Source organism: Brachyistius frenatus, unplaced genomic scaffold (genome assembly GCF_029030835.1).
Source record: "Brachyistius frenatus isolate BFR_SWC_R1_liver_20210118 unplaced genomic scaffold, ASM2903083v1 Contig_34, whole genome shotgun sequence".
Lineage (NCBI taxonomy): Eukaryota > Metazoa > Chordata > Actinopteri > Embiotocidae > Brachyistius > Brachyistius frenatus.
Genome location: NW_027210633.1, coordinates 3,290,903 through 3,315,803, shown reverse-complemented (window position 1 = coordinate 3,315,803; position 24,901 = coordinate 3,290,903). Strand labels below are relative to the sequence as shown.

The following is a 24,901-nucleotide window of genomic DNA, read 5'->3' as shown; positions in this document are numbered from 1 at the left end:
TCTGTTTACATTCAGGGGCTGCAGAGACCAGCTCCCTCACTTACACTCTTGCTCTAGCTCACTCTCACCCTCACCCCTCCCCCCAACTCTCTTTCTCTCTCTTTCCCCACAGCCCAGAGCAAGCCCTCCTCCTCTCTAATCCACGAGGGGAGGGCCTTGGTCAGCTGATGCAGTGCCAGACAGTGGAGGAGTTGAGAGCCATGCCTCCCTCTTTGGGAAATGGCCTTGGATGGAGACAAATAGACAGATAGAACAGCCAGCCCGAAACCCTCCCACCCCTTTCTGCTGTGTGTGAGACACACACACACACACACACACACACACACACACACACACACACACACACACACACACACACACACACACACACACACACACACACACACACACACACACACACACACACACACACACACACACACACACACACATCCCTCCTCCTTGTCTCTTGGCTACACAGTTCAACACCCCCCCCCCCCCCTGAACAAAATTCACAGAAGTGTGGAGTGGGTCAAATGAACTGTAGCCCACTCTCCTCCATGGCATCCAATGAGACTGTGTAAACATTCGGACTAATATAGCTGCAGAGGTACCCTTGACATTAAGAGGACGTCTGCCCCGCCCCCACCCAACTTTAAGATGAAGAGATCAATTCCCATATTTTAGATTGCTCCTACCAAAGTTCCCTAGACACACAGTCTGCTACATTTAGTTAAACAAATGTCTACTGGACCTGACTTCCTTCTCTTGTGGCAAAGTGCCATTACCCCATGATGACAGGTTCGGCTCCTCTAAAGCGGTCATTAATCTTTGAGATATAAAAACAGGAAGCGTGTCAGTCTCCAGTGTTGCTTAATGACCTAATGACATAAACATACACCCTCCCCCATAACTTCAAACTAGATCAAACCCCCACCTTTGGGCCCCACTGAATGAGCAGCTTCTTCAACTTTCCTGGCACCTTTCAAACGAGGTAAAACTATCTCTCTCTGACAGATAGCTACCCTTTAGCTCCTAGCCAACATACTTCTAAGAAGCACCATAGCTGAAGGGGTTACAACAGGGCACACAAACAGTCCTACACAAAATCCACAATGTAGTCACTGAGGGAGATTACATTGACACAGTCCTACGTTACCCATGACATGTCCAGACTGCAGATGGTTTATTAATCACATTATAGGGTAAACTTTGAATAACCCAGACTGCTGAGAGAAGCCGACTTCCACCGGCTGCGGTGGGAACAGGTGGCTAAGAAACACAGAACAGTTACAAAACAGTGAATTAACCACACAAAAGGCTTAACAGGCAGGCACCTGGATACCTGAAAACCCAAGTGGACACTGTAGCAGTGACACACTTCATAAAGGGTGGGAGAGGAGCCGAGTACCATGACAACAGCTCCACCAGAGCAGCCCATTACTGTGGTGATGGACGAACTGCAAACAGCTTCCAGAGTGGAAAGCAGTTCTACCTGGCAACAAGTGCCTGAGCCAAATGGCCACTTTCAGCTACAAACAGCTTATTCAGCATGTTAAGAGAGCGAAAGCCAGCAGAGCTTTATTGTGAAATGTACCTAAACCTTTTTTCAGTTGCGTTTGCCAAGAGAGGAAAACAAAATATATTTTTGTCTCCTCATACAGGTTGATGGGTGCTTTTTTGGAGCACTGGGTCAATTCACATCTAAATGACTGGAAATTGAAATTTTGCATGTGCTAAAGGTATATAAACTGTATATATACACTGTGGCAGCACAGTGGTGCAGTGGTTAGCATTGTCACCTCACAGCAAAAAGGTTCCGGGTTCAAATCGGTCCTGGGCCTTTCTGTGCAGAGTTTGCATGTTCTCCCTGTGCTTGCCTGGGTTCTCTCCAGGTGCTCTGGCTTCCTCCCAACATCCAAAAAACATGCACCTCAGGTTAATTGGTGGTTCTAGAAATTGCTCTGAGGTGTGAATGGTCTTTGTTTCCGTCAGTCTCTCTGTGGACCTGGGAGGGAGGCTATAGCTCAGTCAGTAGAGTGGGTTGCACACCAATCAGAAGGTTGGTGGCTCAATCCCCAGCTCCTCCTGCCCACATGCCCAAGCATCCCTGAGCAAGACACTGAACCCTAAAATTGCTCCCGATGGTGTACCATCGGTATGTTGTAAGTCACTTTGGATAAAAGTGTCAGCTTAATGTAATATAAACTGAGTGTTGACTCTCAAATAAATAAGTATTATTTAATAAAAACAAAAAAATGACATGCCATCTGCTAAAGCAACTTGGATGAGCTTTACTCTCATGCTTTAATGCTGAGGAATCACCAATCTGATGCACTTTTGCTTATATTACTATTGTGATCAAAATATTGTCTGATTGAATTTCCTTCCTCTGATTCTGAGTCAGTAAGTGGCTTCCTGTCTTGGAAAAACACAAAACAATTTCAACAACCCCCAGAGAGCATATTCAGAGGAGTCACCTTTACTAGCATCCATGGAGGCTACTGGAGTCTGAGGTTTTGCAGGCTCCTTCATGGCCTTCTGCCCTGAGTCCGGTTTTGAGAGCTGTGGAGGATCTGGTAAGGCAGGCTCGGGGGCAGTGGGAGGGGCTTCCTCTGCTGCCACAGATGCAGCCTCATTGGCCATGGAGCGTGTGGTGATCCTTCCCTTACGGCGGCCCTGGCTGTTGGCAGTCTTCCTGCCACGCGGCGTGTTTTGCTCCTTTCCGTCCTCGTCCTCCCCACCGTCGCACTTGTCTTTGTCCTTGCCAATGTCCCTGTGGTTTTGGACAGGGAAACACAGCTTTTAGCTGGTGGTACAGCAAATATCTATTCCCTTTTGACTCAGCAATAACAGGCTCTTCTGGTGATTTGTTCTTTTCCTCCCTGACTAAACTGGACAGACATTTTAGGAGGTTAGCGAGTCGTTTGTCTGACCCTGCTATACCCCTTCTTCCAAAGTCTTCTGTGATGCATTAACATCCATCTCTCCCTCAAAGTTCTCCCAGAAATCCTCATGATGTCCAATGATAATTTTTATGAGACAATATAACGATCCAAAAACAGAAATGGCCTTCTGTTCGTCACAGGATTGCAATGGACAACTCAATAAAGACAAATTGACTCTTACGGCATGATAAAAGACACCTCTCTGTGACGTCTTCACTCCTCCTGTGTTCATTCTTTTGTTCCTATTTGGCATCAACAGATTAAATCCAGGAAGGAGTGCTTCATTACCAGAACGAGCTACAGCCATTGCCTCTTGTTTACAAAAGGAAATAATTTTGTTGATATATACAACTGTAGCAGTGCAGAGTCATTGAATGTTAAATAGGGTTGGGCAGTGTCGACCAAATTAGCTTCTGACGATGTCTACAACGAACCATCACAATGACATCATGTCTATTTCAGTGACCACGGTGATCTTGATGCCAGAGTCCAATCGCCAGTGACCACGTCAAAGGTGAGTTGTTTACAATTTATCTTTCAAAAAACAGCATATAGTAACATATACAATTAACTGAAAGGCCTGAAATATTATGTAATACGTCTAACTAAGACATCCTTTCTATGACGTGAATGGATCAAACACTGAGACCCACCAGAAGGGAGCTGTACCTGCAGGGCTGACGGACTAGAGTGACACCAGGACAAACAACAATTCTTAACTCACCTAGAATCCTCCTTTTCATCTTTCTCTTCCTCGTCCTTCTTTTCCTCGTCCTCTTTTTTCTCTGACTTCTCAGATTTTTCCTCTTCGTTCTTCTCGTCTGCCTTTTCTTCTTGTGAGGGACGTGTTATTTGCTGAGGACAAAACACACAGGGAAAAGATTCGGTTGTTTTACCTTGAAACATTAAGAAAAAGCTCAATGTGGAGATTAGTTACAGTGACTTCTGTTTGCTAAAAGTTCATATAAATAAATTTAAAAAAGGCAGGGACTTATTAATTCTTAAAAAACCCTCTCTGTGATACATTTAAAAGGTGATTCAAACAATCCCCACAACCAAAAGCGCCATATCCGACTTTATCTTCTTCTGTCAGAATATGCCACTCACATGTCAAAGACTTACGGCCTTTACAACCCTCCTACTGATAGTTACTCAATTCCTGGTTCCTGCATCCTATCAAACAAGCTCTCCTCTAATGCTACAGCAGTGCTTTCATTGGCCCTATAAGCATTTAAGAGGAGCATTTAAAAAATGTACAAATGAATACTTAAAATGTTCTATTTTAAAGTAGCCAGATTAAATCATAGCCTGGTATTACCAGACCATAATATGTGGGTCTGGCCGTGCTCTTTTGGGTATTTTTTCCAGATGTTGCATCCTGATTGGGTGTAGACCTCAGGTTAATTTACCTATTACAGCAGCGTTTAACCAATCGGCAAAGACCACCATATGACGTGTGTTGTACGCCAAAACTGACCAAGCTGAGAATCTCCTTCAGTGTGAGTCAGTTGCAGACTCTAAAATTTTAGTATTCTTGCTACAATTTCATTTCCTTGATATTTGCCAACATTGCTACAACTCACCGCTTTATCCAGCTCTGCCACCACCGCCATTGTTGGAACTACATTTAGAAACAAACGCTTGACTTCAGCGTCATCGGACCGGTCACTGATTGGTCCGTCTTTCAGAGCGGCTGAGCGAACCTTCCAGAATATAATCAGAAAAACGACTGAAGCTGAAAATCAGGCGGGTGGCAGAAATATATGCTGCTGTTCAGTCATCAGACGTACTGCTTTCATCTGCAAAATTTCCTTAAAATGATCGATGCAATAAAAATGAACAGCTCTAAGTACACAGGGCTCTAGATGTGATGCTATGCTTTACTTTAAATATCCTCACTGTGCAGCAGAAACTAACTACATTACAAAAACGGTTTTCTCATGTGTTTCTCTTACTTGCAAAATGAAGATATCTGGAGTGTGGCTGCTTCTCTTTTTTGTCTCAGTAAACTTCTCAAAGAGGGAAAAGGGATTGACATTGACTGTCATTATCAACTTTATAACAAACTACAACAAGTAAAAAGATGGAAAGTTTAAGAAGAAAAACAGATGATCCTAGTAACTGATAAAAGGCAAGAGTTGATTTCACACTATGACTTCCTGCATAAGAAAAGTAAAAACGTCATTTGTACGTGAATATTACAGACGGCCACAACATAGCGACTAAAGACAGAGCAACCGTCTTCATCATCAGTGGTGGCGCGGCACACGACAGACTGCTCGGTCCTGCCTGCTCCATGAAAGCTCTGTGCTGGAACAAGTCTGGCTCTGCCAAGCCAAACATCCCATGCTGGTACTGGATGGGGCCAAGGAATGTGCTTCACTCCATGGTAAAGGCAAAAGATATGGACTGAGGAAAAGAGAAAGAAGACAGGGGTACGACTGGGGGGGGAAAAAAAACAAAAAAAAAACAGGGCTGTGGCCGTCTGTCTATGTTACACCAATATGGCTCTGCGCACAAGGAGTCTGGCTGCCTCATCTAGCGAAGTCTTCAGTGTCTCTGACTTGCAGAATGAGTGGCTGCCTGAGCCAGCCCAAACAAGAGACAGCCAATAATCAGAGGGATTTTGCAGTGGAACAGAGCTACATGACAACTAAAGTCAAGCCTACAGTATCGGAAAGAAAATTGCGTGTGATGCTAAACTCAAGTTTGCCAGATATACTCTATTGGACTGATCAGTTTTCAGTTTTTCATGTTTGATGCAGATATGGGGTCATGCAAAAATCTCTGAATAAGATAGAACTGTCTATCTACAGTGTTTCAAAAGTGCAGTAGCCCATATTTAGGCTGCTAAAACAGCATCGAAACATCCACATAACAATATTTTGGATATGGTATGCTGGTATCCAGTATTATATATATATATATATATATATATATATATATATATTATATATATATATATATATATATATATATATATATATATATATATATATATATATATATATATATATATATATATATATATATATATATATTATATATATCCAGTATATTCTGATGATGCAGCTGCACTGTTGAATTCTTTGAAAAAAGCTCTGCACATCCAGAGCTGAGGTTGCAAATGGATGGATGCAGAGAGGACTACGTCACTTGGGCTGGGACTTAAACTGTTGACTCATTTCCTGCCTGAGTGAAAAGCATGCTTTTGGCACTCTGCATTTTTGTTTTATTTTTCAGAAGAGACCTGCGTGATTCTGCAGAGTTATTCTCCCCATACATGTCCTTCAGGGAGATGCTGTTCTGGTTGGGTCAGGGCGCGCTCGTATTTGCTTTGGAGGTGGCCAGAGAGCCGTGGCATTCCTGCCTCTTCTCCCACACGGCGTAAAGAGTCTCTACACAGATGTTCTACAAATGTCAATGACGCCCTATGGTTCTGTGGTTCTTCAGTGTTTTAAAATGAAGCTCTTTCCTGACCTGTCTTGAATATTTTAAGAGTTTTAATTTCTCCCCTCTTTTGCTGATTCACGAGTCCTGTTTGATTTAGGAAATGACAGAGCCACAAGTCAATCTTCCCTTTCCTACCACAGAACTTAGGCCACCAGAGGAATCTCTCACTCTTGCTCCAAGCATTTCCACTGCAGCAATAGGAAATTAAAAAAATGCCTCAATTATTACAATGCATCACCTCTATCCTTGCAATACTTTAGTTTTTGACATCATACAATGGCACATTTACTTGAAACATTCTGACAAAAGAATCCTATAAAGAAGGAAAATAGAAAAAATTGGACATTACCTCAAACCATCGCAGTTTCTATAAAAATGCAACACACAGCTGAAGCAAACACTTATTCCTGCATGATAAAGGTGGAATAACCTACTGTCAACCAATGACTGAAAAATAAAAATAAGCTACAAAAAATATCAAGCAGTGGCCACGGTTGCCATGGTTACTGGGAGCTCTGCATGGGAGAACTAACGAAATGAACTTGGAAGGCTTAAAAAAAAACTTTTGAGAAAGAGGCTCTCAAAGGACTTTTTGTCATTATAAAGTATCAAAAAACACAGACGTGGAAAGAGTTTGCAAAGATATTTGCTCACTTTGTTTATGTATGATGCTACACATACAGATCATAATATAAAACCTTTGTGTTGCCATTAAATGATTTCTGTCAGCTCTCTTTAAGAATCTTTACTTTACTCAACAGAGGAGATAAATAAATCATCTGTGGTAAAACTGGTCTACATGTATGATGTCTGTTTTGGAGCGCAGCAACTCGGAGGATTTAGAAACAGAAACAAAGTGACACTTCCAAAACTATTCTTTTTCTTTTACGAAGCCCTGCAAGGTGAATTAAATCAATGTAAAAGTTACTGTTTCAAGATAAAACGTGGCAGATGGCAGAGCACCTCATGTCTGATGTAGATAAATATGAAACATCACCAAGATGTTTAAAAAAGGAAACTGCAGCTGGTCTTAGTTGGACCACCATAAAAAGAAAAAACACCTATATGTTGAAAATGTTCCTTTACTGCAGAAAACCTGTTGTCAGGGCAACATGAGTATGAAGAACCTCAGACATGACCAGGGAGTCCAGTCGTAAATTCTACTTTCATGACCGATGAGGTGGTTGCAGACACAGCGGGGGTGTAGCATGTGTAGGCTTTCACAAGAGCATAAACTCCAAGTGTCAAACTGATGGCTATTGTTGTCTTGTCCATGTGTTCACAAGCCAAGTCAAAGTATTCATTTAGATCAGCGGTCCAGTCATTTAGGTTCATCTGACATGGGGGACATCCAGTATACCACAATGTCGGAGGCACATTTGCTCAATAAATGTTGCGTATAACACCTATTACAATCTGCACTATAGAATATGACATTAAAGCTAATTCCTACAGTTTGCCATTTTAAAATAGAGAAAAATACCCACAGTATTAACACATGTGCATGACCACACAGCCTTGGCTAGAGTCTTAAATTAAAAACCATGCATGCACATGTCGCAAAAAAAAAAAAAAAAACACCTTAAAATAGCCGAGCTTGACTGCCTTCAAGACTCAAGTAAATATGGAGGCTGAGAAACAAACTGACAGAGGAACAGAAAATATGACAGACTAAAACGAGAAGAAACAGAACGAGAAACAAACTGAATGAGCGTTGTGTCGACCAAAAATGTTTAAAAAAAACTCTGCTTTTAAAGTTAGTGACATACCTGCAAGCTCATTTGCTAGTCATAAAAACCCCTTTCCTCTGCTGTGAGCCACAGCTTACTGGTGTTGCAAATGTGAATTTACCCTCCAGGACTTCCATAGCGGCGGTAACGGTAGCAGTAGAGGGGCAGGACAGCACCATAGCAGAGCTCCTTAGAAGGGCTGCCGGGCCACGGAACCGCCGCACATATTCCGGGAAAGCGTGTCATCAGGCCGCTTAAGCCGCCCAAAGAATTGTCCATCTCACATGCACGCACTAATCTATGCAGGGTCACTCAAGGTAATCCCTGCCGAGCACTCCTCTTTGATTGGCACTCACAGCAGCACAGTGAGTTTTTTGGGCCTGTCAGATGGCTGGGCTGTACCAACTCAGCTGTTGCCGAGAGGGGTGTATTTCTATTTCTCTCACTCTCTCAGAAGAACAGAAGAAAGAGGAAATGGAAAACGGACAAAAAAAAAAGAAAAAGAAAACAGCACACAGTCAGCGGATAAGCTGCCAGCGCTGACTCGCTGAGTTTTTTTTTTTCACTCAGTTTCACTCACTCGGCCTACATTCCACTGCTCTTGCTCTTGCTGTTGCTCACTCTGTCCTTTTCCTTCCCACTCTAATGACTCACTCTGCTCACTCGAACTGCAGTTGTTCAGGCACAACAGAAGCTTGGAAACCCACTACATCCTGATGTGCATTACTCCAAATGTCAAAAAAAATAAAACACCCATAACATTCTCAACAATCACAAAATGATTTGGAAAAGGAACTGGAGCCACATAAACAACAGCACTGAGTCTCAAGACGATGACAGAGAGCATCTTACAACACTTTTCACCTTGAAAGTGACAACCAATGGAAAACGTATGTTTTCATGCAACTAAATTACCATCTGTCACATTAAACTTTAAGTGAAACTAGAACTTCTGCCTCGCGGTTGTATGCCACTGCCAACCAGTCAAGTTGCAGTTTGTATTCAGATTCATAATACATGTAGCGAAGACGTTGAAGGGAATATTTTTAGGGATATATACGAATCAATTTTGACCTGACTTTGTTCAGCTTTGCTGTTCTTCTGCTGTATGTCCACTGTGTTAGTGTGTAAATTCATTGACAGAAAAAAACAAGCCGAATCAAATTCCTTGTCAGCTAATAAAGCTGATTCTGATAGAACATAAAAGTTGCGGCCATGACATGCTTCAAAAATGGATGTTACTGCAAAGAAGCTACCAATTCTGAATCGTGGATGGTTTACACACATTTTCAACCTGACAGCACAGAACATCTATAAAATCAGCACAGTTTAAAGTTGTCCACCAATGATTAGTGTCACCAATTTTGACTGAAGTAATGTGGTCACAATCTCCTCAACATACTGCCTCTGGCCACAATTGTTGCCGACGTGGAGACATTAAAACAGTGCAGTTAGAGCAACTTTTAGGGGTTTGAAATGTGAATGTCAAAAACAATCTGATATGTGGTTTCAATATCTAAAGTTATTTGTGTATGAAAGGAGTATTTGAGGGCAAAAAAAACTCTGATCATCTGAGAATAAGTAGCTGATAAGACAATTTCAAAGAAAGGACACTTATGTGACCTCTTCAAAACAAAGACCACATTGTGCTGCTAACATAAAGCAACATGGAAGCTGCATCAATTGACAATAACGACAAAATCCACTTGTTTGACATTATACTGCTGATGTACGACCCTTCGTAACAAATGACAGTGTACAAGTACACAGAGATGACAAAAGTTTCCTAAGATTCATGTTTAAGAGCTCAGAAGCTGCAAATACAGACGGACATATTCCTGCACTTACTTGACATTCTACGTCACAGAAAAAGAAAAGTTCTCTCAACCGGTGGCAGCTTCATATGTGAAAGGTGCAGAAGTCAAAAGGCCAACTATAGGTGTATTACCCATGAAGAAACTGAACCAATCACGTAGTAAAGTAAGAAAAAAACTTCAAAACTACAAAAAAAGTTGTAATCATGAACTCACCTCTGCCTGTGTAAAAAAACGGTCTACAACCAACTTGTGTTGCACGGTAATGTACATAATGAGAGAGACAGAACAACCTGGACATGAACTGTGGCATCAGTGAAGGAGGGGGGGGGGCTTAATAAGGAGAAAGAAAATCCAATAGAACGATTCAAATCAACATTAATGACAACAATTATATACAGACCTAAACAACAATGTGTACAACAACATATCGGTGCAGCCAACAAAGATCACATTCAGGGTACGACAGTGATTTCTTACTGAAGCTTCATAAGGAGGAGAATGCTCCAGTTTGTCTCCATGTTTCATGTCAAATGAAATAATACTGGTGCCCATCTCAATAGAGGCTTTGTAACCCTGTGACACTCATTAAATACCAGTAAACAAAATTGTTGGGTAGAATTTTTTTTTTTTTAAAGCAGATCAAATGTTGCTATTTCCATCCCAAAGTCAGTTTATCAGGTTCAGTTCTACATTGAGGGACTTTGATTCAACGGCCGTCAGAACTTAAACTTCACTATTTACTGGAAGCAACAGTGTCGGCTTTCCTCATCCAGAGTGTCCAAACTTCAAACTACTTATATGATGTAATGCTCAGTTTTACTCATATTTATCTGTAATGGGTAAAGTATACATATTGCATCTTCTACAGATATTTCTCATATGTCTTTGATACTTTCATACTGTTGTACCACAATAACCACATTTTTACTGCAGAAACACTCCAGAAAAGGTGGGGTGAGCTCACACTGACTCATCAATAGTAAAGTATATGTACAACTATAGAATAGTAGCCTGTATAGTAGAGGCCTGTGGTGTCACCCATCTGTAATTTCGAGAGCAGACATACATCTGTCTCACCCAAAATGTACCACCAGTCTGATGAGACATGAAACCGGTCAGACATACCCAGTGATACAAACGCAGCACGTAAAACAAGCACAGCAAACTGGCGGAGTGCTTTCAACTGCCAGTCATCCAAGTGTTAGCTGAAGGTATCCGTACTATTGTTACTCTATGACGTTTGGTCACATCCAAGATGTCAGGCATGCAGTTCAAGTATTTCTCATCTTGAACCGAATCAATACTTTTCCATCTTTAATGCTTTCACGCTGTTTTATTAGTGTTTGATTGAGTCAAATCCATCATCCTGTAAACCACACGAGTAACAAATCTTCAACATATATTTAATAGTCTTTGGTTTACCTGGTTCCTTCCTCTCCGTCTTCCATAGTTTCGCCTCACCAGCGTCTTGTAGTTGTGGTTCTTTTTGGTTAAGTAGTAGTAAAGGACACAGTCAGCAACACACTGAAACAAATTATGAACAAATAAGACACAATAGATCAGATTATACAGTTGTAAAAGGTTCTTATAACAAATCCTTAAATAAGTACAGCTGAATGCCCAATTTCAATCTGTTAGACTAAATAAAAAATTATCAACTAGAAAAAAAGTGATCATATATCATAATGTACAACCCAATAGCTGTGAAACCCTGCTATTTATTGCATAAATGGGGATGAGATGTGACAATACAAGCTGCAGTTTACCTTTCTCTCTAGATAGGAGGCAATCAGGCCAAAGTTCTTGGGGTGCTGGACAAACCTGCAAAGACAATCCAGACGTTTTTCATGTGCAAAATAACAATAAATATCGCCGGCCCTGAAAGGTCCATTAACCACGTCTACACTACAGGACGGACTGTGACCCAGACGTCTCTGTGCTACTCACTTCTCCTTAAAGATCTCCTTTTCATGCTCGGTCCAAACATTCATGAACTGCCGGGCTTTGTACACCTTCATTGAGTCTTCCATCAGGCCGTTCATGTTGATGAACTTCACTCGCCTCTGCTCCGAGTCGAACATCATGGGAGGGATGACTGACAGCTGTCTCATCTGTTTCTCGTTGTTCTGTGGAGACAATGACAGGAAAAGTGGTCACTAGTAGTCCGATAGAGAGCAGTCTCATCTTACTGCTTCAAGAAATCTATTCTGAGCACTTGTGCATCATATAGATGATATATATCAAAGATGATGTAATGAAAGAAACTCTCTCCTAAAAAAACACAACCTGTTACAGGTTGATTTGGGCTGTTGTCCGTCAGCTATGTAGTGTCATATTTACACTGTAACAGGATTTTTCCACTTCAGCTGTACTAAACCACGATGACATGCATTTCCACAGCAGGGGATAGCAGCGCTGCTTTGTTCTGCCAGGTAGCAGTCCTCGGTGCCAAAACCGGGCCGGAGAAGAGAAACAATCTGTATGTTTAAAGTCTCTTTGTGTGTTAAGCTCTCAGGACTTTGAATCTCTGTGGTTTGGAGTTTGTGCATTTAAAAATCAGCCTTATTTAACTGCTTTTTGATCTCTGCATACATATCAAAGCTGTGTAAAGTTCCTCTTGATGCACATTTAGCCTTTCCTGCTGTTCCTGCTTCACACTAAAAGCTTTCCACTGTCTAACCAACAGAATGCTAGCAAGTTAGCAGAGCTTCATTAGCCATTCAGCTAAACTACTTTACCTTTCTGTGCAGTGTCGTGGAAAAAAACACTCAGAGATCGACTGATCACAGCTGTTTACAGCAGAGCTCGGCACAACTGAACCCCCCCCCGCAGTGGAAAAACCCGACAATAGATTTAAAATGGACTCCAGTTAGTACCAACCTCCTGCTCAGAGAGGCCGTCTATGATTTCAGAAATCTCATGCTCGCTTCTTGCAATTGTTGCAGAAAGACCCGTTCCTCTTTGTCCAACCCTGTGGAAAACAGAGACATAATGAAATTACACAAATTATAATATCACACATTTATATTAAACACTGCATTAAATTTGGAAGCTGCACAAAGATGATATCAGCTTTTACCATATTGTGACAGTTGCTGATAGTTCTGACAAAAAACAGTCAAATAGTTGAGAAGAGAACAGGAGGCAGGCAGGTTAATACATACAATCTTTATACCCATTCTTAATGAATAAAACAGTCTCTCTGGAAATGTATTACTTGCTTTCACCTGCACAGTCTCGCAGTCTGCATGAACAGCGCTGGATATCTTACTTGAATACTTCAATGAAAGCACAAAGCGTCAGCGCCAGCAGCAGACAGACGCTGGGCCCTGACCCTGTCTCCCAGAGAGCCACTGTCTCTGCTCAAAGTAGGCCATCACACACCACCTAGTGTCCTCCATTTAGGTGATAGCTGAACAGACATCTTAAAAATGGAGACAACATTAACATCGTGGTGGGGCGGCATTTCTTGTCAACGTTTTTAATGCATTACGAGGATGAAAACAATTTTACTGTAGTGCCTCCATCTTTGATCCCTGTCAACATACAGTAGATTCTTCACTGTTTTAAACAACATGCGTTCCCTTCAGTCCTGTGATGACACAATCCAAGTGCTACAAAACAAAGGCCACTGCTATTGAAAATACATGCAAACTGCTCAAATTTATATTTTCTGCTTTTGATGCTGAAAATCTTACGTGAACGACCAATAATCAGAGAGATTACCAATTTCTTTTGTGTTGATCAGCTAACTGTCTAAGCTTTAATGCAGACTCATAAAAAGCGAGTATTTTAGCTTATATTCCACTTGAAGCTTCAATTTCATAATCAGCTCTGGTAAAGTGAGTTTAAATCTCAGTTAGCATTAAACAAACAGTTCTGAGGGTTTAAAGTAACATAACAAACACATATTCAACCCAACTGTTCAGTGCAGGATGTTTGGTGCAGTGAGACTTCCTCGGCTTTAACGAATCAGCAGGGTTCGCCTTCAAAGATGTGCGAGCTTTATTGCTTTTGTATAATGTGTTAACGCACACTACGTATTCTAATCAGCCTCCCAGAACTGCTAACTTCTCTGCTGACACTGTACGAGTCCATCAACCAGCCGTCATGTGGAGCTCACACTGAATGGAAGTATATTCAAATAAAGGTTATTAAACAAGATGGCCGTGTCCTCAGTGTTGATAACAAGAGAAATGGAGCATTACTGACATCCGTGTTATTTATTCTTCTTGACAACATGAGTCCCTTTACTGTTACAGTCAAAATTATGGCTAATGTTATTTTATGCATTTCTTGTTTTTTTCTGCTGTATCAAAAAGATACCAAACCGTGACAACTGAACTGAGGAACGTTCTGAACTGTGTATGTTTTGTACTAATTCTAAAAGTAAAAATATATGCTTGATAATTTGATTAAACCAGACATGTTCATACAGATGGCTGCCTAAAAAAGTAAATCAAACTTCAGAAGTGCATTTAATATATACTGTATGTGCCTGTGTGAGTTAATGAATGAATGAATTATGATAATTTCGTAAAATTTTAAACATTTCTAACTATTATTTTAGTAATATTTTGAGCAACAATTCCAAACAAAGTAAAATTGAGCAGTTTGAATTAAGGTAAAATAAAATAAAAAGCAAATTCTTCAATAATGACATTTATATAAACTAATTTTAGTTGAGCTCTAGTCTGTATGTTCATTGCTTTAAACCGGTGTGAACCAATAATACCAAATCATAGACTGTACAACAACTAAAGTATGAGGAGTGATCAAATACTTCAGAGACTGCAGCATTGACTAGGGATGTTACGAGAACCAGTACTTTAGTACAGTCAGAACCAAAATGCTGAAACGCAAGGGTTCTCGTCTCCTATTGTACTGAAAGTAAAGACAGGATGGGAGAAAGCAGGTTGAGCAAACCCTTTGCTGCACCTTGTTTAAGTCAGGATTTCCTCCTCTCAAAAGAAACAAAACGTTGGGTTATTTACAGCCATTCTGCTCGGTCACTCTTTCTCCTCTGTTTGTCTTCTCTGCTCTCTGCGTGCTGCTGGAAGGGCGCGGAGCTTAGCCGCCAGACACACACGGAGCAAAGGAGACACCAGGTGATGTGAGCAAGTCGACAACAACTTAACAACTTGAAATAAAAGTGCAACAAAAACCCTAAATGAACATAAAATGGAGAAGAAAAAAAAAAAAAAATCGACCCATAACTGAAAACTGGGCCAAAATATCTGAATCTGTCGACTGCGGCGAGGAACCAATCAGGAGCTCTGCTGCTGATCATGGATGGTCTTCCTGGCCAGACAACTAGCAGCTCTACGGCTGAGACATCTACAAGCACCCTCCATCTTTCAAAACAACAAATTCAAGTGTAAACACACTTATTTGATTGGTTTATCGATTGGAGTATCGTGGATTTTAGGTGTTGGTACCGACTACCAAAACCTTGGCATCATGTCAACCCTACCTGTTACAACCAAACACCGTCCCTGATTTAAAGCTGGCCAACATCGCCTTCAAACTATTCCCTATGTGCAGCGATACACTAGTCCCAACACTCCTGCCTCTGTAAGTGTGTCAAACTCTATCTGCGATTCCCTCTGGATCTATTCCACAGTGTCAAAACAGCAACCCTACAGCTTGAACTTCATTTTGGGGAACAAAAAGAAGCAGCAGAGAACCAAATCCAATGATTGTGTTGTTTTGGGCGAGAAACGTTTTGACGCGTGTCATGTTGGAGAATCCAACTGCCACTGCGCCACATTTCAGGTTGTTTGCGGCGAATGATTTCCCTTCAGACGCCTCGTGGAACGCAAATGGCTCTCCAAACACCTCGCCCGGCTCAGTGCTTCATTGCTGTAGGCTTGTGATTTCCCGAGTTTGACACAAAATTTTATGTATGCTCTCTGCTTAAGCTTCAGATCCATGTTGAAATCGCAGAAGTGCACATGTCAGCGCTCACAAAAACGTGTGTAACACAGGTGCTGAATATTTACTCACGAAGGGTATTTCTTTCCCCCTGCTCCATGCGCATCACTGTGCTCCGCTCTGTTCGTCAGCAACAGAAACAGTCTGAGAACTTTTTGATCGCACCTCGTGAGTCAACGTTTTGACGGCTCACTGGTAAAGACTGTTACCTCTGGAAACGCTCCTGCTGCTCTCTCTGTTTGCGGATCTCAGGGAATTGCCTTTCATAGTACTCCCGTGTTCTGCTCTCCTTGGCTTTGCGTCTGGGGTTGTTCTCCATCCGCTCCACCTTCTTCTCCCACGCCTCCATTAGCTGGTCATAGCGCTGGCAGATCTTCTGCTCCTGTGGACACAGCATGAAAACCGTATCCGTAGTGGGCATCAATCACTGCAGGCTTACAAAGACCTTCGTACCAACATGGTGAGAAAAAAGATCCACAAGAAATATAGCTGCAGATATCATGAGGGTTATGATGTTGATATTTTAAAATCCCCAGTCAGCTACAAATCTACAATAAAACCACAGACTGTGATGGATTAAAATGATATTACCTTCTGTTGCTATACTGTTACTTAAAAGAAACTTAAAAAGTACAGCTGATCCCACGAGCAACACTTACCTGCAAGTTCCTGATTAATGTATGGAGCTCAGGTTGTTGGAGGTATAGTAATTATAATATGTTGCTACATCTCTGAAGAGATCAGGCAAAACAAATGCAAATAATGAAAAATGGACCATGACCATGACATCTGTCTGAAGAGAAAAGTTGAGTGAATACGTGCTGTAGAGGAACTGGTGTTTGTTGTGACCTTTGACATTGCTTCATTCTGTGTCTTAATCCACCGCACACTTTGTTCCAATGCAACTACTCTGTTTACAAATAGCTTTAAAAAGCTCACTGTAATTATGTTCCAGAGGATATTTTATAACCAGCACAAACAGGTACTCTTTTTTACAAATTGAAATAATTTCTCAAAAACAACCTTAAAATGTTGAGTGAAGATATGGAAAGACTGTTAAGAGCACAATACGGCCTCATTTCCACTCTCTGCAGCAAGGTACAAACAATTGGCCTTCCTCTTGGCGTGAGGCCAGGTGAACTGGACCATTGTTCAGAATCCAAAAGGTCTGTCTGACTCTGACAGCAAACAGCCAGAGAAAGCCATTGCAATACAAAGAGATTCCAAGAATTTCAACATGGGGTGATTCTGAAATATTTAAATAAATGGTAGCTGATAAGAAAGGTGGTCTGGAGAGCGATGTCTCAGATCTGTTCTTTGATGTGAAATTATTTATTATTGTACTATAAATAAGGGCAGTTATTGGCTTACACAATACATCTGAACAAATGGGAAAAACCAAGGCATTTCCTGTTCTGTAAATACATCAGCACATTATTTTATTAGCCTGCGAAGCTCGAGGGATGCTGATGTTTGTCGGTCTGAAATTTGTGCAAAATATCTGAAAATCTATTGGATAGATTTTCTTTTGTTGACATTCAAAGTCTCAACAACTTAACTTTCGCTACCAAATCTAAATTTTAATTGGACCAAATTCAATCAACAATCCCATCATCCTCCGCTGTACTTTGTTTTTGCTGCTAATTAGTAAATGTTAGCATGTCAACATGTCAAACTAAAATGACCCTGGCAAACCTACAACTTGCTGAACAGCAGTATGTTGGCATTTTGCTCAAAGCACCCCTGTGACAAAATACAGCCTGACACCTAGCACCTAGACTATTATTGGCAATTGTAATTTTTTTTAATTTTTTGTATCATCATTAAATCCCCCAAAAATCTATTCGTTTATGCAACTTGTCCTCGTCTTGTCCTAAAAGAACATTTTCCTCTTTTTTTTTTCTGGCGCCTGATATTAACATATTACTACCACCAGTAGGTGGCATTAATTCACCTAAAAGCTGTTTGTCAACTACCATTAAACAACAAAAGAAGAAGAGCATGTTACTACTTGGCTCTGGTAAAACATGGAGGTGTAAGATCAGATGTCACTGAGGGGGGGCCCTTCCTAAACAGTACATGCACAGAGACCTTGTAATTACAAAAGTTTATTATCAAAAGAAAATGCCAAAATCAGCATTTACATGCTCAGTAAGTGCCAGTATTTGACTGTGTCCAATAATATGGACATTCATAAATGTGTAGTATTATCCTCTCAGTGTGCAACAGTCAGCAATGCAATGTCTTGTGTGCCTTTTGCAATAAAATAAAATTGTCAAAACCAGAAAAATGTGCCACATATCAAGAATGTGTCAATATTCTGTAGCTTTGGGTAAACAAGGAAGATACCATGTATAGAAGCTTTAACAGTCTCATAATATTTCCCCCAGTCAGCTGAGGTCATCTGAGCACAAACAGTCAGGTGTGATATGGTTGTCACACTGAACATGGGAATGGGAGGCTCTGATAATGTTGTGTCCATAACATTGGCATGAATGCCTACAACATGCATCTTGCTTTCCCAACAGCAGGGACACTCACCCTTTGTTTACGTGCATGGTTCCTCCTCTTAAAAAACAGAATCAGCTTCTTCCTCATGACTTGGTTTCTGGAAGAGAGAATTCAAGATGTGACAAAATTCACAAGCAACATTACTGTGGAAATTACCAGAAAGCACACAAAATTGTTTAATGCATTTAAAGTAATGCCCTACTAGGAACCTTTTATTTGAGCAGAGATGTTGGCAAGAGTGAAGGAGTCCCTTTAGCAAGTACAACACTACCTTTGAAAATAATAAAAATCTTTGAGACATCGAGCTTCATTTTCATTTCAACACCCTGCCATGAGCAGCATTGTTTATTTGCACTGTGACAGGTACAAAATACTGGGAACTCTTCTGTTTACACATGATGGTGGCTGAGGGGGGAGAATAGTGAGAGCACTGACCCTGAGAGTGTGGCCTGTACAGCAGATTCACACAGAAGTGGTCTCTGTCCCAATAAAAGGCTGAGCCAGACGGACTGCTATCATGGTACACACTGATAAGGGTTTTTTGTCCGAGACAACATGGCCTTCAACCCCCCCAAACACAACCTACAACCTACTTTAAACACACCTAATGCAGACATATTCTTTCACTTCCTTTCTCAATCACTCTCCTGGGTGTCAGTGGGGCAACTCAATCAGGTGACTGAGCAATCAGATTAGACAGAATTATGAGCTGGGTTTATCATACCGAGGTCACAATTACCTCCAACACTTTCCTCAGCTGAAATCGCTCTTATTGTTATCGTAATGTAAGCATCGAGCCGATATTCATTCTACAAATCCATGGAAGAAAATATAGATACTTACGTCTTGATGTTGTCATGGTACACCTTTGTATCTGATGGCTGATTGTACAGGGGCTAAAAAAAGACCAGACCAGGAACATGTATTGCATTAATCATGAGGCACATATAACAATTATTTCCTCCTCAAAGCTTATGCAAGTAAAACAAAGAAACATAAAATATTACTAAATATTAAATCACATACCAGCTCAACCTTGGGACCGAGACCTTCCAGTATTTTATGGGCCTCTTCAGCCTTTTTCTGGAAAGAAAGAAAGAATTGTCGACTTAACAAAACAACGTCAAACGTCAACATCATCATCTGAAGTCCGGGTGGGCCGACGTGGCCCTAAATTAATATCACAATATTTCAGGGTAGTTCTGTGTCAACGATATTGTTGATGATATCATAAAATACTGAACAATATCTTCTTATTTTTAAGAACATAAATTGCACCAAAATAAGTGTCATAAGTGTCAGCATAAATGTAACATATTGCCTTTAAATAATAAATAGAGAATAACAGGTTGTAGGTCTGATCCTTCGTAACCAAACCGTTTCCATGCGACTAACGTCGCTCCCATTTTTTTGAACTAACTCCTCCACCATGAAGCTGCTTTCAGCCATGCATGTTGTGGTTGTGTGTAAGTTAAGCACATAAAGTACATCGTTATGAGTGACCATTAAGATGTGTAACGATATGAGGTCATTACAACCACATTTTGCAATATTGCCATTATCACAATATAAATATTTTTTATCATATCAATATTATCGTGAATGATATGGCACACCCCAAATCTGGTGATCAATATTAAATCTGGGTTAATATCAATCTTAAAATGTGATGCTTTATATTTATGAAACATTTTTATTACCACAGCATAAAAGGAAAACTTTGGTCAAAGTATCTAGCAATGGTCTTCATTAAAATGACCATTTTTAAAGTTAAATTTGCTGGTGAACTTACTGAATGAGGGTGTAAACTGTTACATAAAAACATTTAGAAAACCTATGACTCAATATAAATTTGGATAATAACCTCAAGACCTGGATACAGACAAATGTGTATAATGAGTGTTTGTTTGATCATTTTGGTTGCAAATTCAAATTGCTCTTTAATTATTAGCTACAGCCATTCATAAATTCAAAAAGCAAGCGGCTACACCGCCTGGAAGGAGCAATAAATAATACAATTAATTAAAAAAAAAAATAAACTTGGCAACAGTTATCCTGGCTGTCATCTCTTTCAAGATCATCAGGATCATGTTGACTCTTTGTTTTCACATTTCACAAGCGGCCATGTACTGACTGAGACAAACAACCACAGCTGCCAGAATAAAAGCTATTCACACAGCTGGAGCAGTTTTACAGCCTGAGGGGTTAATGGTTGACTGAGAAGGAAGGCGTGGCTCAGTGCTCTTCTACCACAACACTGTCTGACAGACATGAACTGCAATGACCTCCGAGTGCACGCCCTCACTAACGGCCCTGTTGTGCAGCAGAAATAAAGTTGATGAGGCCCACCTCTGCACATCAGTTCACTGTTATCAATTAATTTTAAAAACGTTCAACAAAACAAATGATGAAATATGTGACAAACAGATACTGCAGTGAAAACAAGGCTACTTTCTCCCACTACTGCCTTCAAAACATCAATAATGCAAAAAACGCAAGACATTTCAACAGAAGATGCACTTGAAACATTGCTATGCCAAATGCCGTTTTTAGACCAGCGTGGGGGAAACTTGCACAAAGAATCAGCAGCAGCAGGAAACATTCAGTTTGCATCAGCAGTAACGCAGCTCTGAAATGGCTGAAAGCGATTAGTGAGCAGTGAAATATTTGAAAGTAGGAGCAGGCACGTGGGAGTGAAACTAAACTTCAGACCAATCACTAAACAAAAGGAATGACGGGAGACTGTCAGTGGTTGCTTGTAGTTGCCATGGTTATTCCCTGTTAGAAGTGTTCTCGGCTTGGTGTGGCACAATTTAATATAGTGTATAAGTTTAGATTACCATTTCTTTTTGACTATACAGCAGGTGTAGGTGCTATAAATACTGTTCACGAAGAAATGTACACAGCCCGTATTCAGCAACTGTGCACTTTGGACGAGCCGTTTTGACTTCCATGCGTTTGTGATCTCACAAATTTGAAAAAAAATTCCCTTGGGGATTAATAAAGTAACTACCTTACCTAACCTAACCTAACCTAGCCTAACCTAACCAAACTCACACTCGTGTCAGATGACTGATTGTGGGCCGTACTGCGTAAAACATTGCCTGTCCAGTGTTTTATCTCAAATAAAACATTGTGCGGTAAATTCATTGTGGAGTTAGCAAGCTACAAGACCAAGACAAAATGTGGTTGGTCTGGTTGAGGGTCAGTGAAATCAAAGCACCTTAAAGACACAGACACAAATCAGCCTGTTCCCGAAAGAGCTGCAGAGAACAGCTGCAAAACTATACTGAGGTTTTTGGTACTTAAAACCAAAATAATATCCTCTTATGGATATCAAGATATCGGAAAAGTGTCAAATATGGGATCTTTAAACAAGTAAACCTGGGTCGTTTTTCCACCTTGAAGATTCACAGAGATTATTCAAAAAATAGCTGCAATTATTAAGAACACAAACAAAATAACCACAGGAGAGGAACTGACGCTTGTTGTTGGTGTTTGAAGCAGACAACTAACCCGGTTTTCATCGTAGATGATCTGGACTATGCTGCGATGCTTGTGCTCCACTGGGGGAGGGGTCACTGGCTTTTCTGGCTCCACTGGCTTTGCTGCTTCCTCCTCGAGTTGTTGCTAAGAGATAAAATCAGCACATGAAATTTTCAACAATGGTACGCAAGAAAAGACACAGGAAAAATACAGGGTTCCTCATTTCTTCTATACATGATCCAACTAGGTATCATCCCAAACAAATGGTGGGAAACACAGATCCATCTGCACTGTGTTGCTCTGATCTTCTGATATCTGAGGCCCAAGCAGGTATTATCAGATTATTCCCAACATGCTTGTTCAAGTATAACAAATTTTTTTTTAAACAGAAATGAAGGTGGGGGCCATGCTGATGATGACACTAAGCGAGTCTGGTGAGTGTACGGTAGGTCAATGTTTACAATTTAAAGGTTAAGTAAACTACCAGGTTAAAGGGACGAGATTAGGAGTTCCTGAAATACTTCAAATAAACAATGAAATCCCTGAAAATCTTGGGAAAACGCAGACGAAAAAACGGAAAGGTATTCTCTCCCAGCAAAGATCAGTCTACATTCCTGTCTAATGAGACTGAAAAAAAGATAGCAGGAGAAAGACTGCTTAACACAAAGTTAAAAACAAGCCAATCCTGATAGAAAGGTGCACTGATGGAAAAAAGTAACACAACTGATTAAGAAAAGACATTAAGATGAGGATGGACAAAATGCTTTAACAGAACTATGGCTTGACAAGTTTGTAGCGACCTACCTACCTACAAACTTGTTTGTAGCGACCTACCTACCTACAAACTTGTCAAGCTATAGTTCTGTTAAAGCATTTTATGGCCCAGATGAGTTGCTCTTACCTGAACTGTATCAACAAATTATTAAACCTGTTTACATAATCTGATTTTTCAATCCTAGTTTCCATGTTTCATTTGTAGCTGGATTGTACTCTCACTATAAACAATTCAAATAACATCAGACACCAGAGAAAATTCATGTGAGAAGACCCAAAGACAATGTGAGTGTAAACACAATTTTCAAATACAGTCACTGACAAACCTGAACTTTTAAAATGGTATTATTACTTAAACCCAGCACATATATCAGCCAGCTGTTTCTATCAGCCGATATCACAGATATATGTGTTGGCGTATATGTAGGCCGATATGAAAACTTCTTTTACAGAACATAATGCATAAAAAGACGCTTGGATGCTATTTGTGTGTTGTCGTTTTTTATGGTTATTTATAATGATTAATTTGTCAAAAGTGTTTGAGAACCACATTTAAGGGATTTTTGCTAAATTAAATATGTATTTATATATTCTGTATATGCAGTGTCTATATAACATCCATTGTGTCTGAAGTATGTTCAGAGATAAAACGTCTTGCTGGGGAACCAACCTGCTTTTTCTTCAGCTTGAAAATCTGCTGCTCCACTTTAGCAATCTCTCTGTCTACACGGTCCATACTCTGGATCAACTCCTCCTTGGACAGTTTGGAGGGAGAAGCATCCTGCTCTTCCCCGAGGTGTAGTGTATGTCCTCCTGGGGACTCCACTTTGACAGTGAACTGAGACTCCTGCAAAAAGACAAGGTTCGTTTAGCTTGTAAAATCTATGACACAAAATCTGTACAAACAGAATAATTATGATGAGGTCCCACATTATATTATTCCAACTTCAAAGCAGCCAGCGAGCTGATTTTGATGCGAGTCCTGTATCTGTATTTATGCTGAGTATCAAACTCCCAATACTTTATGGCACCCATTTGGTTGAATCAAAAAATGCTTTGTCATTCGGTACCAAATCTTAATGCCTAGGCCACACCCACGCTAACATGTTTTCTTTTTTAAATGCTTAACTTGTGCTATGTTTACACAGGAGTAAATCTCATCAGCGTCAGTAGGACACAGCGTTTCCCGCACACGCATTCTACTTGGTTCGGTTTCAGCTTTAATAAATACTCGAACGCCTTATTTCACTCTATTCAAACTCATCTTTGGCCACATACTTGACTGCGTTGTGTGTGCTGCAGTAACTGGGGTCTAGAGACACCTCTGTGCACAGCTGGCTAGCTAGGCATCAACTGATAGCATGTGAGGCGTATAGGTAACATTGGCAATCAAAGTGTCGAGCAAAAGCTTGCATGTGAGACGTTTAGGGGACATCAGTATATCGTAGCTGCAGAAAATACCTGGGTTAGAGTTTTCCTCTAAACTTCATGTAAACTAAAGCTCTGTAACATCAAGTGCAATGTAAATTTATTTTATTCAAAACTGGGTTTTATGAAATTGGTATCAAAAAAAGAATCATTCAGCAACTAGTATTGATGCCAATGTACCTTTTTGTCCACTTCATTTATATCAGTGAGGATCGCATAAATAAGCACCTTTCAGGTCAAAAGGACCACATAGTACTTTCTCCAAGATAACAGATGAAACAGCAGCTCTCTAAAACAGCCATGAATGCATTAGTTTTAATTAGTTGTATTAGTAGAGTGTGGATACAGTATGAGCTAAAAGAGTAGGACCTTCTTGGTTTACAAAAGTGGTTGAGAATAACCAGGGCCCACCTTCTTGACCTCCACAGTGGCTCTTAGGCTGTCCTGTAGAGTATGGGGCATGGGGAGAACCATGCCCCCTGCAGAGGCAGGAGTGCGGCTGATATGGGACTCAGCAACGGTCTCCATGCGAGGGCGTTTGACCTCCAAGGACTCATGGTCAGCCTGGGATGAAACCGAGTGAAACTGCTGTTCGTAACCATGGCGTCTCTCTGGAGGCCTGAAGAACAGAAGTAAACAGGAAGCTTATAAACGTCTCTGAAACTGCATTTCGTTGTTAATATGAAAGACATATCCAGGCAGAAGGCCTGGTATTTGAAAAGAAGCCTTGCCTTTCAGTTCCAGGGTGGAATTCAGACAGTAGAGACGGTCTTCTGCGACCCTGTGGATCCTGCATGTGAGTCCGATAGTCTGGGACGGTGAAATCCTGAAGGAGAGAGGA

General features: G+C 40.7%; 1 protein-coding gene across 10 annotated transcripts in view; it reads right to left on the bottom strand.

The window, feature by feature from the left end:
* The window catches only part of ncor1 (nuclear receptor corepressor 1), a 55,403-nt gene that overhangs the window by 23,177 nt on the left and 7,325 nt on the right, over positions 1–24,901 (bottom strand). For 5 of the 10 annotated variants that reach the window (XM_069700696.1, XM_069700694.1, XM_069700700.1 and 2 more), the window contains exons 3-18: positions 24,792–24,886; positions 24,472–24,679; positions 23,303–23,479; positions 21,889–22,002; positions 19,399–19,455; positions 19,216–19,268; positions 18,403–18,469; positions 16,071–16,243; positions 15,934–15,981; positions 12,808–12,898; positions 11,875–12,053; positions 11,694–11,748; positions 11,350–11,451; positions 4,511–4,630; positions 3,652–3,782; positions 2,460–2,755 (exon numbers count right to left, since the gene is read on the bottom strand). In XM_069700696.1, the coding sequence (XP_069556797.1) occupies positions 2,460–2,755; positions 3,652–3,782; positions 4,511–4,630; positions 11,350–11,451; positions 11,694–11,748; positions 11,875–12,053; positions 12,808–12,898; positions 15,934–15,981; positions 16,071–16,243; positions 18,403–18,469; positions 19,216–19,268; positions 19,399–19,455; positions 21,889–22,002; positions 23,303–23,479; positions 24,472–24,679; positions 24,792–24,886 (1,966 nt within the window). Of the gene's footprint in view, positions 1–2,459; positions 2,756–3,651; positions 3,783–4,510; positions 4,631–4,882; positions 5,003–11,349; positions 11,452–11,693; positions 11,749–11,874; positions 12,054–12,807; positions 12,899–15,933; positions 15,982–16,070; positions 16,244–18,402; positions 18,470–19,215; positions 19,269–19,398; positions 19,456–21,888; positions 22,003–23,302; positions 23,480–24,471; positions 24,680–24,791; positions 24,887–24,901 lie in introns of those variants that run through there. The other 5 variants (XM_069700701.1, XM_069700703.1, XM_069700698.1 and 2 more) reach the window with 4 other exon arrangements.